General features: G+C 44.5%; 2 protein-coding genes across 6 annotated transcripts in view; one reads left to right on the forward strand and one right to left on the reverse strand.

The window, feature by feature from the left end:
- TYMS (thymidylate synthetase) overlaps window positions 1-1,924 on the forward strand; it is a 10,321-nt gene extending 8,397 nt beyond the window's left edge. Inside the window, exons 3-4 of the mRNA XM_019627188.1 lie at window positions 18-89; window positions 1,334-1,924. Of these exons, the coding sequence (XP_019482733.1) occupies window positions 18-89; window positions 1,334-1,471 (210 nt within the window). The 3' untranslated portion in view covers window positions 1,472-1,924. The remainder of the gene's footprint in view (window positions 1-17; window positions 90-1,333) is intronic.
- ENOSF1 (enolase superfamily member 1) overlaps window positions 1,663-15,294 on the reverse strand; it is a 26,450-nt gene continuing 12,818 nt past the window's right edge. For 4 of the 5 annotated variants that reach the window (XM_019627195.1, XM_019627194.1, XM_019627190.1 and 1 more), the window contains 8 exons: window positions 14,914-14,948; window positions 12,676-12,763; window positions 10,287-10,421; window positions 6,493-6,534; window positions 5,575-5,704; window positions 5,224-5,323; window positions 3,390-3,471; window positions 1,663-2,790 (listed from right to left, as the gene is read on the reverse strand). In XM_019627195.1, the coding sequence (XP_019482740.1) occupies window positions 2,689-2,790; window positions 3,390-3,471; window positions 5,224-5,323; window positions 5,575-5,704; window positions 6,493-6,534; window positions 10,287-10,421; window positions 12,676-12,763; window positions 14,914-14,948 (714 nt within the window). In that variant the 3' untranslated portion in view covers window positions 1,663-2,688. The remainder of the gene's footprint in view (window positions 2,791-3,389; window positions 3,472-5,223; window positions 5,324-5,574; window positions 5,705-6,492; window positions 6,535-10,286; window positions 10,422-12,675; window positions 12,764-14,913; window positions 14,949-15,294) is intronic. The other variant, XM_019627191.1, reaches the window with a different exon arrangement.

The following is a 15,294-nucleotide window of genomic DNA, read 5'->3' on the forward strand; positions in this document are numbered from 1 at the left end:
CCTCCCATGTGATTTAGCCAGGTGACTTTGTACACACTTTGGGAGATGCACACATTTACCTGAATCACATTGAGCCACTGAAAATGCAGGTAAGAATTCTGTCACACTTTGAAGTTTGGTCCCGTCTCTTGATAAAAGTTTGATTTAGGGGCCAGCCAAATGGCTCAGTTGGTTAAGAGCTCGCTCAAGAGTGCAAGCTCTGAGCAACAGGGTCACCGGTTCAATTCCTGGCCCGAGCTGAGCTGCCAACAGGTGGCAGGATGGCTCAACTAAAAAAAAAATTTTTGATTCATAGGACATCCCTCCTGTAATAGCCTTTTTGACAGAAAGAAGATGATCTGCTCCCACTGCACAGCTTCCCTTTAGGACTGGCTGGTGGGCAAGGACAAGGCAAACATGTGCTTAGACAACCATAGGCACCCAGTGTGACAGGTGCTGTGGGGGACTAAGTACCAGTACCACAGAGGGAGAGTCACATTCAGACCAGGGGATTTGGGACCTTCTAAGAGGTAGCATTTCAATTCGTATTTTTACTTGAAGGAAAATATAAATGCAAATTTTTCCCTTAATTTTATTCTAAATACAATACATAAGCCTGAACTTTCAAAAGTCGGTTCAAATCCATAAGCCAACAAATGATGATTTGAAATGGCAATAAGAATATAAGAGTGTGTCCCAAGAATAAAAATTTCGAACCACAACTTCAAGATTTGACCCAGGTTTGGAAAGTTTCCCCTTCGAGGAACTTAGTCTGCTTTGACTAGAGTGACCTCAGGGCTTATCCAGGTGCTTCTCTCTGGCTCTGCTCCAGTCATGCTGGACAGAATAGTGTGAGGTCGTGACCTGTGTCCACGTCCTCATTGCCACTGGTTGTTTATCCCAGGAATCCTGGTTTGCAACCCTTTGTGTTAATTGCCAAAAGATGTCATCTGTGTGCTTTATGTCAGGAACAGTTGGGATGGGGGTTTGGGGGCTCACGTAACCATTCTGAGCGCGTACTGTGAGTTACAGACACAAAAGTAAAAAGACTGTCCTGTCCTTAACAAATTTACCAAGAGTAATCAATTATAAAAACTTAACAGCTTGGTGAGCCACCAGGCTTCTGACACCATGATTCTACAAAATTCTCTTCATTCTCCACATGTGTGACAGAATGAGTCAGTTATGCTCAGTATTGCATCACCAGCAACAAGGTATCTACAGTATTACGCCCCTGTAAAATAATACTTTGTTGATAAAATACTGGGTACTTGTTTCATGAAGGGACTTGGGGAGCAGAATTAAAGTAGGTTGTAGAGGTACGGCAGTATAATGGTCTTATGTTGTTTTTTAGCTTCAGCGAAAACCAAAGCCTTTCCCGAAGCTTAAAATCCTTCGAAAAGTTGAGACAATCGATGACTTCAAGGCTGAAGACTTTCAGATTGAAGGGTACAGTCCTCATCCAACTATTAAAATGGAAATGGCCATTTAGAGTGCTTTTTAAGGAGTTGTTTGAAGGATAGTCAGTCTTTAGGGCTTGGACTGGATGCTCAGGTGGAAGTTCTTTGTTCTCAAGGAGGAAGGAACTACGTCAAAACTCCTGGTGACTTATCAGTTATTAACTCTAAAGGCTGTTACTGTTGGCAAGTGTAACTGTTAGTTCTTTTAGTAATAGAAGGTGAGTTTTTAACACATTGAGGATGTATGAAAATGCTGAAATTATGACTAGAAGATTAAGAATTTATATGCTCAACAAAAACATGTACATGGTATTTCAGTCCCATATTTTTATGAAGGTTAGTGAATTTCAAGGTTTTATAAGCTATTCTCCAAATTTGAATGAGCCATTAATAATGACAATGTATAACTGGTGTGGTTATGAACCACACCAAGTTAAAGTTACTTGTTTTATACATTGCTATAATAAAGAAGTTTTCAGCATTTATCTCGGTTTTTTGTTTTTAATTCTCTATTGCCATTCTGCACAATTCCTGCCTGAAATACATGAATTGAACCCTCCTAAATAAACGTGCTATATTCTTGCTTGGATGTTGCCGATGTTAGAGCATATTTTAGAAATGCTGACCAAACTAAATTTTCCCCTGCTTTTGATTCATCTAATTCTAGCTGCATTTTATCATTAAAATATAATTGAGGAAAATGGTTTTTTAAAGGGTTATAAAAAATAGTCTGAAGTAGCATTTTGGCCTTGTTAGTTTCAGTATGGTGTGAATTCTGTAATAATGCACTTAGAATGAGCAGGAAAAGAGACGCTAATCCACTTCAGGGTTAACCAGTGGAATCTTTTTATCTTTATTGCATACCAGATACCCCACGGTGCTGCAGAACTATTTTTATTCTGCTAATTTATGACAAGTTAAATAGAATAAGGAATTGTTCCAACAAGTTATGCAACATGTGGCTTATTTTCAAAGTACAGTTTAATGTCTAGGTACCAGCACTTGATAGAAATTTTAACATTTTCCTGGACTTGGAATTAGTTTAATCTAAATTTGTTTAAGGATTAAGTAGAAGAATGTATGTTTATATGCTAAAAGAATCAAGTAATAATGATTACTGAGCTGATTGCTAAGGTTAATTACTTTCAGCTGAATTTGTTTTGATTGGTGGGATGATTTTTTTGCCCCTATTTTTATAAAGCCATACCCTCCAAATTTTAAGCCTTTTCGCTTAAAAAAGAAGAGGGTTTCAATTCCCTTGAGCAGCAAGGAGTTTCTTCCACACTTCACCATCTGGATATTGGTGTTTCTTTACAGATCCTGCCTTCATTTCTGTGGAATAACCAGCATCCTATCAGAGACAACAACAAAAAAGCAGTGTTTACCCCTGGAGCAACAATAAAAACATTTAGTTAATGTATTTCTGCTGCTCCTAGAAATGCTTTTAAATCTAAGAGACAACTAAATATTTTTTAAATAAATTTTAAGGTTGAAATGGAGAAGGGCGGCACAGTATTGGCTACTTCCCAGTTCTAGTTAATTAATCAAACTTCCTCTGATAGCTCGACCTCTGTGAAAATGAGCCCCGATCTCTTGACCATGATGCAGATAAATGGCCCAGATAACACCACTGTAGTCAAAACTTGTCAGTTGACTGAACTGCTAGATGGTCCCAGATTTTTTTTGTTGGTTTTGTTTTGTTTTGCACAAGGAGTGCACATTTTAAGGTCTCAGCTGGCGAAAAGGATGGCATTTGAGACTTGGGCAATTTCACCCCAAAACCCTGACCTTCAGGCCTTGAGAATTTGAGATGTACAAAGTAAAAAGCTATTTGTTTCTAGATATGAAAACAAACTAAGGAGTCAAAGCTCTGCTCGGTTCCAGCTCAAGAGAACAAGTACAGCGAGGGCTGGCAGCGCTTGATGGGGAGGCCTCCCTGGCCAGGCTCACCTGAGGCGGCATGTAGGATGCATTCTTGATGATCACAGGGTACTTGAAATGTTCATGCAGGTGGTCAACATATTCACACATCCTAGGAGGAAGGAATTAGGGCAATAATGCCTTAAGTTAGATAATTCATGTGGATAATTCATTGAAGCAAAAGGGGTACTACTACGAAGAAAGGGTGGACTTAGCCAAGGCTTGGCTGATACTGCTTGATTGCAAATCCCTCCATCTCTGTGCCTCAGGATCATCTCAGCTATAAAATAAAGCAATGTGGGGGCTTGGATGAAATGAACCATGAAGTCTCTTAGCTAAATGTTTTATGACCCCAAAGGGCATCAATTTACACTCCATAAGTATCGGATTATTTGGGTGCCTTGAGTCAAGTTAGATGGACAGATTAAAAAGCATCAAATGAGCTCCCTTGCAGCTACACGCATGATTCAGAAGAGCACAGGTTTTAGGATCAGACCAACCTGTGTTTAAATCTGGTGTCAGCCACTGTCTCGTTTTGTGACTTGGGGCAAGTACCCAACTACTACCTTAATTTAGTCATCGACTAATGAAAAACTGCTGCGAGGGGCAGGCCCTGTGCCCCCCTGCTGGGGATACACAAAGGAACTGGCAGGACAGGGCCTCATGGTTTCAGTGGTGGTTTCAGTGGACATAGATTCTAAGTCATCAATTATAATGTGCTGTGGATAATCTATAAAGAACAGATGAAGCACCAGGCCCATGGAAGAGAGCAGTTAGGCCTTAAAGAATGAACAGAGAACGGACCTTCCATGCAGACAGAATTAAAAAGCAGAGGTACTGTGGTATGACAGCAATGTCTGGTGGCTTTCTACTTGCAGAGTGGGATTCCTGAGCAGTGAGATCTGCTTTCAGGAGAGTGGAATGAGGCCCTTTCACCCACTCTCAGGTGGTCATAGTGCACAGTGGGTCAGGGCGGACCTTTTCCTCATCCCTCAAGACCTGCAGGACCTTTCAAGGCTGGTTGGAACCCCACTTTGCTGCTGCCTTCAGGAACTGAAATGGGAGGGGGGCAAAAGCAGAAAAACCTAGGAATGTTCATTTTTTATAGTTTAAAATATTTCAGGCATGTTAAAAGACAGTATGTGTCTACTTACTACCCAGCTTAAGAAATAAACCAGTGCTTTATAATTGAAGGCTCCTGTGGACACTTACTGGTTCCATCTCTCACAATCCTGCATTTGTTGTTTACCTTTCCCATGCATGTTTTTATGCTTTCACCATATACTTCTAGTGATCTTCCTGTGATACCACATTTAATTCCAGGAGGATGGAAAGCATAATAAAGCTGTCTATGTGCAGACAACTAGAAGGAGACTGTCATAGTTTAAAGCTCACGCTGGGCTTGTTGAGAAATAAGGTAGAACTACATAGTATAGATTCCAGTGTTAGGAAGAGGAGGTTGGACAGAGCAGAGAATACACCTATGAAGGAAGCAGGGCTTTAGAAAGTCAGAAACAGATGCTGGTTGAGGAAGGAGTTCAGGTTTCCATCTGGTTCAAAAGGAACACACGCCCCCTCCACGCCCCCCCCACCCACACACACACATACACACACAATGTAGTTACAAAACAAAGTGAGTCAGCGACCAAGAACCTTTTTCTTCTAAAACAAAAGGGACTATTATTCACTCCTGGGTCTCCTTGTTACTGCCCCATGTGGAGAAGTGGAAGCAAAACCAACTGGGCCTTTGAGCTAACAGGATGTGCCAATGAGCTGGATTCTTCATGCCTCTGTCATGAGAGCCTAATTAAAAGACCTGGCCTGAATTGAGGGACACTGGTGAAGTTAATGCCACATTACTCACCTGTTTTCAAGGCTTGCAGAGACTGATATGAAGTCAAATATAATCAGGTGCTGTACCAACTCACAGAGGCCAACTCCACCAGCATGGGGGCAAACAGGAACTAAAAAGACAGATTGCTACTGAATGCCAAGAGTAGGGCAGAGAGGGAGGGGTGAGAGGACATGTGGCTTTTATTATTACCCGCAGGTGATTCAATTATGCATTAATGGGACCAGATTCCAGGATGAAAATCGCCAAAAAATCCCTGATTAAGACGAAAAGAGTTAGAAAAAAATCAAAATGGCAAACTACAGAGGGAGCCACAGGTGTCGGGGAAATGGGGGTTCGGTCTGCAGGCCACGGTGCCCTTACTTTCAAACTTTTTGGCCATCAGCAACACTGAGAGGTTCTCATTGACACTTCCCAGCCTGCAGCTGTCAATCTGGAGAAACTGCAGGGCTTGCGCCTGTAGGAGCTGCTTAAATATCACTCTATTGTGGCACTAGAAATAGAATTAAAATGAAACCAGCAGAAGAATCAGCTTTGGCCTGCAGGATCTCTAAACCTGGCAAGGTGCCAATTCCAAGTCACCCATCAGTGACCTGCACGAATCCTGGATTCTATTTATTCTTCATTGTCACTTGGCATGAGGTAAGTCCTGATCGTCCAGATAGGGACCTTCCGCTCACTTCTTTACAAATCTGCTGGCAGAACAGTGTGAGTCATGTAGACTCACACCACTCGCCATCTATTCAGAAGTAACTGTCTAGTGAAGCATCAGGATGAAATCCGGTGCTGGCGATGAGCAGACAGCACGGACAACAAAACAGAACCACGGCAGAGCAGCACTGCTCCTTTCGCTGGGGATGCCAATCATCTGTTCCTTCTCACTGTTCTACTCGTGGGCTGACTGCCGCAGGCTTTGGCAGGCACTTGTGCTTCGTTTGTAAGCACAAAAAGTGAACGCAGTAATATTGACTCAATTTGGAAGCTGGCTTTCTTAAAACCACACAGTGCACTTTATGCCCTTGCAGAAGCAATTTTAAGTTGCTGCCTTATAAATTTCCATTAGCCACTTTGAAAACAACGACTTTAGTCATATAAATTGTAGAAAAAGACAAAATTTGACTATATCTGACTGCAGACCTTAATGAAGTGCTGTAAAACAGCCCAATTTCTAAGACTGAGAACTTCCCAACTCAAAATACAACAGGTGATGTAGCCTAACATAGGATGATGTTCTCAGTTGGTGTAGCCGGTGTATTCTGACCCCAAGGAGATGTCACTTACCTGTTCTCCCGTGGCAACACCAATTCCTAATGGGACCAATGCCTATAAAATATAAGGTAATCTGGTGTTATTTTCCTGTTTTTGAACTGAAACTTCCAGTGTTTAAAAATTCAGAGCTGCTTAACTATTTAATGTTCAACTATTTAGAGCTGAAGAAAGACACATCCCTGCTGTGGAGCCCTGTAGAAGTTTCAGGAGTGGCAGAAGGCGGGCGGTCAGGGGATTTGTGTGCACACAGGAGACACTGCGTGTACGCGTACCTGCAGAGGAGAAAGCCAGCACTTGTTCGTACTGCTGCCGTTAGCTTCCTTCCTGGCTATGGCTGCGGACTCTGTCTGAAGCCTGAGCAGGGGTGTGAGCCTGGGAGCAGACATAGCCACTCAAAAGAGGCTCATCAGATTTGCAGGGTCCAGCCTCCAGCTGACACCTTCCTATATAGGTCATCACTCCCTTTATTCCCATCTTGTTGTCTCCCTGATGAGCCCCCTTCAGTGGTTATTCTAGAATCCTCTCGCTTCACGCTCAGTGAGTGGCCTTAAATCTTACTTTACAGGTTGGACTAACTGGTGAGGTGCTAAAATCTCCTTAACACAGTTCTGCTGCTCCCTGTCGTCCCACCTGAAGCTACTTCACTCCCCTCCCACGTGGGCTCTAGGCCTCGCCCCTCCAGCCCTCACCCCTCCAGCCCCAGCCCTTCCCTGGACTGCAATACCACACACACCCCTCAGGCATCTTTGGTTTCTCCCTTCTTGCCTTCCCATTGTTTAGGGAACCGTATCAATGACACTAATAGCTACCACTTTCTGGGCTCTTAATACCTGCTTGGCCTGTTCAAAACCCTGACTGAACTGATCCCACATCACAACTCACTGGGATAGGAGCCATCATTATCCCCATTTCACAGATGAGAAAAGACGCACAGGGTGAGTAACCGTCCTGTATCACAACACTAGGAAGGAGTGGAGCCCAGGCTTGAACTCTAGGCCAACTCCAGAGCCAGAAGCGGCATCTGAATCACTAGATAGACACATTTCCCTAAAGAAAATGCTTTAATTTAGGAGCCAGGTGTCCCCAGTTCCACTACTTGTCCAGCCTCTAATAGGATGCGTGGACTGGCCCACCGGAAGCCCCGCCTCCTGGCCTGCAGATCAGGAGTTAGAGCCGATGGTTGCTGAAGAGCCATCTAACGCTAACAGCTTATGTTTCCTGAAACTTCTAATTTAAATATGCTTGGTTCTTTATCTCCAAAGAAAACGGGCGGGGGCAAGGAGTGGTGGAGGGGAAAAGCCATTTGATTTATTCATTCTACTATTTAAAGCATGTAAGTTTCTGGCACTGAATAAGTACCAAATTTTATTTTCTCCTTTTAAACATTTCCTGAACCTGCTCTGCCCTCGTCTCACTACCCTCTACCTTCACCACCACCTCCCCCCACCCCCCGTTACTGTGAAAGCCTCCTCGTTCCCATCCAGCCTCCGTTTTCTTTCTCTCCATTCCTCACACCTCTCCTATGCCTACATGTCAATCCACCCTACTTGTCGTTACCAGTCAGATCATCTTGATTCCCATGCTTTCATTCAAGGACCTACAGTGGTTCGCTGAGTTCAGCTGCATCTTCTGAGTAGGTGGATCCCGAAACCTGGCCCCAGATGCCTGCCTGCCCTCCAGGCCCCACCATGCGTGGCGTTCTGTTTGGTACCTGCACAGCTTTCCCCTGCTTCCGCCTCCTCCTCAGATGCCTCCTGAGGGGTTGGTTGCCCCCATGTGAACAAAACCTTGGAGGACTGAAGCCCAGAAGAGCCTCTGAGGAGATTCTCCAGGTCCCTGTTTGGACAAGTTGGCAGCCACTAGGGCACGGCTACGCCACAAGAGCCCCAAGACAAAAAGTCTTGTTTATCCACGGCCCCTCACCAGGTTCTCATTTGGAATGATTACTCGGATTAAATCAAAGGCTGTGGTCACTCCACGGCTCCTGCTCATGTTTCCCTCACCTGCAGTTCAGCTTTCCTTATAGAGTCAGCTCTGTCCGAGTCCACTGCCATCTCAAGGGAGCTTCTTTCTACTGCCCTCAGCACTCAGGGCCTAGGCCCCACATTCCACCTGTGTATGTTTCATATATTTTAGTTTCTTTCTCTCTAGCAAGGCTGTAAAGTGGGGAGAGTTAAAGGTATTCCACCAGCTTTTGTAGAGTGTCTGACATAAGGGGGTTATATGTTGATTGACGAGAAATGGACCCCACACTTTGGACCTTTCACTTCATGTAGGACACATGAAGTTGTCCCTCCAAGAACTTGGGACTAAGACTGTCCTCACAAGGGGGCCGGCCGAGTGGCTCAGTTGGTTAAGAGCGCAGGCTCTGAGCAACAGGGTCACTGGTTCAATTCCCACATGGGCCAGTGATGCTGCACCCGAGCTGAGCTGCCAACAGGTGGCAGGATGGCTCAGCTGGTGAGAGCATGTGCTCTTAGCAACAAGGTTTCCGGTTCAACTCCCTCACGGGATGGTAGGCTATGCCCACCCGCAACTAAGACTGAACACGGCACCTTGAGCTGAGCAGCCACGAGCTGCCATTGGGCAGTGGGATGGTGGCTGGACTTGGAGCTGAGCTAGCTGTGCCCTCCACAACTAAGACTGAAGGACAACAACTTGGCTGTTCCCGTTCCCCAATTCCCCAATAAAATCTTAAAAAAAAAACTGTCCTCACAGGGAAAATTTTAAGAGCAATATCCAATGGGGGAATAGTAGAGCAATGCTAAGTCGTCTCAAGGAGAAAAAAAGAGTTCTTAGGCTCCTAGGCAGGCAGGACCTACCTATAAGCCAAATGAATGGACTAACTCAACGGCACAGTGTGTAGGAAAGGGTTATCAGAAGAAAACATAAAAGAGGGGCAAGAGGCATCTGTTGGCTGGACCTGTACAAGCACTGCCCAGGAAGGGATGAGGCTTAAGACTCGATATGGCCATGGACAGAGGCAGGTACATCCGCGCTGAGGAGATGGATGCATTGGGTCATCTCGGTCTGATGCCATCACATATTCAAACCCCATAACCAGTTTCTGCTCTGATTCCTCACTCATCCTGCAGCCTTTGGTTTAATATGGCTACTCGGGAAGCCTGCTCTGATCAGGGGCTACAAAAACCTAGTGCTCTCAGAAGTTACAGTTCTCCTTCTAACCTAACCAGCTGGCATTCTGGTTTTACATATCAGTGCTGTAAGCTGGGCTAACGGGAAACTCTTCCTGAGAATGAGGATGTTTCTTGCATGTTCTGACAAATCAGGTTCTTCCTAAACCTGAAAGGGAGAGAGGCTGGCCCCCAGTTAGGGTGGACTTGCAGAGGAGCTCTGGTGCGAGGCCTCTAGGGAAACAGACAGGCAGCCTTCTCTTGGGGAGGCCTGACCTTGACCTTAAGCAAGCCTTTTCTTTCAAGTCATCCAGAGGAATCTACACTTTTGGTTTCATTCTGGGTGAGGAAAATATTTTAATATCAGTCAGATTTCTATATTTACAAAGTATGAGAACCACGTCTATTAACCTTTGGATGATTGGTAGCCTTTCAGTGTTTAGCCATTCACTGTCTCTAAATAAATAGAAATGAGAGCAGTAGGTAAGCTGAAGTGAAAAAAAGGATGTCAGGTCTGCAATTCTAACACTTGTTACAAGTTACAGTTTTTTCAGCTACTTCATCAGGAAACGTAGAGGACTAAGCAAAGAAATTTTAGGATCTGTCATGACCACTCTGGAAAACCAAACAAAAAACATATGGCAGTGGCAGCAGCAACAGCAGTTTTCCTACCTTGGAGATGGTAGCATGTCCCAGAATGTCATCAGGGGAGGTTGGCTCCTCAATCCACAGCGGCTTGAACTCAGCCAGACTTGACATCCACTCCACTGCCTCAGGCACATCCCAGCGCTGGTTGGCATCCATCATCTGTAAGGAGAGACCCTTTGTGGTGAGGTCTGCCTGGTGTTGACCTTGCTGCAGGGCTGTGGCTCCCAGGAAAGAAATGCTGTCACTCAGTGCCACCGACTGCTGAGCAGGACTCCCATATCTTCTTTGGAGGCCCAGCACATAGCCATACAGCCATAACAAAGGGAGACAAAAAGCAGCCACCAAGACCAGAACTTTGGCTTCAGATAATGTCATTTCATTAGAACATTAATGAGATGCCGTAGGAACTTAACTCTTGTTTATATCACTTAGTCTATGGTAAAACTAGTTTCATTACATATCCTTTTGCTTAAAGCCACAGAACCTATCTATGATGTTAAGTGAGGAGGAGACAACAGTCACTCATGGAGCCACTGTCATGTCCAGAAGTGCCCTGGGCTAAGCCCGTGACAACTGCCTACTACCCCAGGAGCTCTGGCCCAATCGGTATTTAGATGCCACCGAAATACATTTGTGTTGTAGTGTTCATTGTTTGTAGGAACTGTTTTGTCACATTCTGAATCATGCACAGCCAATACTGAGTTTGTTCAATGGCTGTTTATTGCCTATTGCCTACTATGTGTCTGGCACAATAATGAATAACCCAAACTCCATCATTAATTAAGCACCTATGCCACTAGGCATTTCATGTATTTTGTCCCATTTAATATTTATAATAACTCTATGAGGCAGTTCATATCAACCCATTTTACAGATAAGAAAACTGACACACAGAGAAGTTAAGTAACTTACCCATGAATAATAAGTCAAGTAAATGGTGAGTTCAAATCTAGGCCTCACTCTAAGGCCCTGTCTCACTGCACACAGTGATCCTGCCTGGAAGCCAGGTGCTGGGTGTGCAGAAATTAACAAAGGGCCTTTCTATCCTGACATTATCACACTCCAAGAAGACAGATACAGAGATGGCTATCTCTAGTGGAATGTGCTAAGTGGTAAGAGTGCCCTTGTGAGATGCTTTCAGAACCAGAGGAAAGTACACCTCAAATCAATTATTATCACAAATAATTTGGATGAGGATGACCTCATAAGACATAAGTAGCATTAACTCATGTATAAATAATGGGACATCTGATCCTAGGTCAAGGATTCAAAACTTCTATTTTAACTCAGGAAACAAATCTCTAAAACGTCATACAAATATCTATTTGCCTTCCTTTTATGAAAATATTTTACACATAATAAGAAATGTTTTCAAAATTACACAGTCAGGAATGACTGATTCTTTCATTTATCTCAAAGTCCCAGCATTTCCTCACCAATGGCTCCCTGAGACCCATCTTCCTGATGAGATACAAGTCACTTGAAAATAACCCTGCAAACAGTATCTCTTTACTCACTATCAGGGCAATGACTGTAAACTACCTGCTGACCTGAAGATAAGGAACTAGAGAGAGCAGTTAGGTCTTTAATAACATTACCTGAGGTTTTGCTGTGTCATGAAAAGGAGTCAAGAATGAAAAAGTCGGGGCTGGCAGGGTGGTGCAGTTGGTTAAGAGCGCGAGCTCTGCGCAACAGGGTCGCCAGTTCAATTCCCACATAGGCCCCTGAGCTGCCAACAGGTGGCAGAATGTCTCAGCTGGTGAGAGCATGTGCTCTTAACAACAAGGTTGCCAGTTCAACTCCTGCATGGGATGGTGGGCTGCATCCCCCCGCAACTAGATTGAAAATGGTGACTGGACTTGGAGCTGAGCTTGCATCTTCCATAATTAAGATTGAAGGACAACAACTTGACTTGGAGCTGATGGATCCTGGAAAAACACAATGTTCTCCTTCCTCAATTCCCCAACACTATTCCCTTCCCCAATAAAAATCTTAAAAAAAAAAAAAGATGAAAAAGTCACAGACTTGAAGAAAAGAGTGGGGCTGGGAAGGGAAGCCAAGCTACTGGGGGGTGGAGGGGAGGACTTGTTAAGTAGGAAGGTTAAATGATTGACACACCAGGGCACAAATGGGAGGCCCGTTTGCTCAGGCGTATCCATATTAGCAAGAAGGAACTATCCCTAATTCTGATTTTAACTAGTTCTGCAGAATACAAAAAATGAAGCCCCCTCAGTTTTGTTTTGTTTTTTTAAGAGTTTGCCTGCTACAAAACCACAAAGCTGTACTTCCTCTGACATTCAGTTTAAAATTCCCAATGTTCTTTAATCCTTGCTTGAAATGAGTTGTTGTTTGGCTCTGGACAAAGGCTTCCTGCAAAGGTGCTTATGTCTCGCTGGAAGGACAAGATATTTACCAAGATCTTCTCAGGTCCAATTATGTTTCTGATGAGTCGGCATCTACGGATGTCATCCTGGAGATCAGCACCAACTTTTACCTTAAACCTATAAAATCAATTTGGTTTGAGAGTATAGATCTGTCCCCTGGCTTGGCAAAGATATCTGGATTTTCTGCAGAAGTGATCGTCTCTGTCAATAATTCACAGATCACATTTTCTAGTAACTTCTTGCTCTTTCCCAATCAATCTTCGGACAAGTCACTTGAAAATAACCCTGCAAACAGCATTTCTTTACTCACTATCAGGGCAATGACTAAATTATCTGCTGACCTGAAGTTAAGGAACTGGAAAGAGTAGTTAGATCTTTAATAACAGTAGCTGAATTTTTGCTGTACTATAAAAAGGAGTCAAGAATGAAAAAGTCACATGGTCCTTTACAAGAGAGCTTCATCCTAAATCAACTCAGTGAGGAGTCAGCCACAGGGACCCTGTAGGGGTCTGAGGTTCGGGGATTAAAGTGACTTGGTCACATAACTAAGGAGCAGCTGAGGTCTCCTTTATATCACAGCTGGTCACTTGCAGGAGCTCCCTTAATCTGTTGTGGCACCCAACTATTCTCCAGGCCTCTACACTGTTCCCCATGACTGCTGAAACTCTTGTTTGTCAGGAGAAGTCTGGTTGGCCTGAGTGTGACACTGCCATGTGGAGGAGGCGACACTACACCATCACAGGTGAGGCTGGCATCCTCTCCCTTGCTCACCAGCCTCTCCACCGTGCACACTTGACATCGAGGCTGTTGCTCCAGACAGAGCCTGCGGTCCTTCCTCTACTTTCCACAATGCCCACCCTCTGTGCCAACAAAAAGCCCTGTTGCAGAATGCTACACACATTCAGGTACCCACTGCTGTTCTCTTCCCTCCGCTCAGTACTAAACACACTAAAAAAGACATTTCTATCCAGGGTGGGGAGCTTCAGCTTCTGGATGCCGGGCTTCCTGTGTGGGGAGGGCTATGCAATCTCTCCTCATCCCTCTCTGACTGCTCCAGCCTTTCCTGGGTATTTAGAGAGGAAAGGTGCCAGCATTTACTGAGCACCTGCTATAATATAAATCCTGACTATGCTGGTCCTTTTTAGCTATGGCAACTTTGAAGAGAATCAGGAGTTAATATTCTTCTCATTTTACAGACAGAGAAAATGAAGTTCAGAGAGGTTGAGCAATGTGACCATGATCACACAGGAAATACTTGCAGGGGATGAGGGAAAAGGGGAAGGTTTGATTTCAAACCCATCACATCTCTAAGCCTCTTTCCACCGTTTCATGCTGACTCCTTCAAGTTCTCACTCCTCCAACCTTTATTTAGCCCAGGAGTTCACAAGAATTCAGCTCACTCAGAAGTGAGTGGCCACACCTATCACCCAAGGGTCTTGTTAAAATGCAGATTCCAATGCAGCAGTTCTGGGGAGAGGCCCGAGATTCTGCTTTGCTCCACAGACCACAGTTTGGGCAGCAGGAGGTTGGGTGGCCAGAATAAGTAAGAGTCACGTGGAAAGCCTGGTGATACATACTGGGCAAATGTGCCACCTTGAACTGCACTGATGGACTCACAGTGACCAGGTCAAGCGATGATGGCCCCTCTCTGTCCTGCAATGTATCAGGATTCAGGGCCACTGATAACCAGTTTATCTAGAGGAAGACACTAGGATGCCCAGGGCTCCATAACCACACAGGAGGGAAACATGACGATGGTTAGTCTGGAGAGAAGAGGGCCCAAGTGGAAGAGGAGCCTGACTCTTGGGAACGCCACAGAGAAAAACTGGGAGCAGTGGCTGGAAGTTAAAGGGAAACAAAGGGTTCATGACACTGAAGCTCTTTTTAACACTTGGAGCCCTCCAACAATGCAAAAGTACCTAACAAAGTTAAGATCATTGCCTCTGGAAGTTTTCAAGCAGAAGCTGAATCAATGCTTGTTTACTGACGGTAGAGTGGATTTCCAGTCTAGATTCATGCTTGAAATGGATGATTTCCACCGTCTCTTTCAACTCTGACGTTCTGAGATTCTAGTGAGGGCTCTCATCTCATTATTGGAAAACAGCCTGGCCTAGGCTAAAACTTCTCTTATGCGTTCCTATACACCAGACTGCTTCTGGATGATTCCTGGCCTCCTTGGGGACTTTGGGATCCTGGCTCCTCTCTACTGCTGAGCCTCTCATCTGCTGACTGGGCGGATCAAGTTCATTATCATACAAGTAAGTTACCTGGTCCAGCCATCCTTCAGTGCCTGGGTGCAGAGCTGCGGGGAGAGGGGCACAGTTAAGATGATACACTGAAAAGCTCTCCCTCAGCTCATGAGCACCTCAGTTATTTCTGATTTGGTTTCACAGATGCCATGGCTGTAGCAGGAACCAGAAGAACAGCCATGTGTTGTTGGAATTCTGAGCAGAAACAGCTTAGCCAACACATAACTCTTTGTGCTTATAGGGTGACTATCTTCCCTTGTCTCTATGGGAACCATTTCTTTAATTGTCACAACACTCGTGGAGGGGGAATGGGGCATTTATATACCTCTTTTCAAAGCTAGGATATTCTAGGGCACCCACAGGACTAATGGATGTAAGAGTAACAAACAGAATCTAGTT

Source organism: Hipposideros armiger, unplaced genomic scaffold (genome assembly GCF_001890085.2).
Source record: "Hipposideros armiger isolate ML-2016 unplaced genomic scaffold, ASM189008v1 scaffold_720, whole genome shotgun sequence".
NCBI classification, from domain to species: Eukaryota; Metazoa; Chordata; class Mammalia; order Chiroptera; family Hipposideridae; genus Hipposideros; species Hipposideros armiger.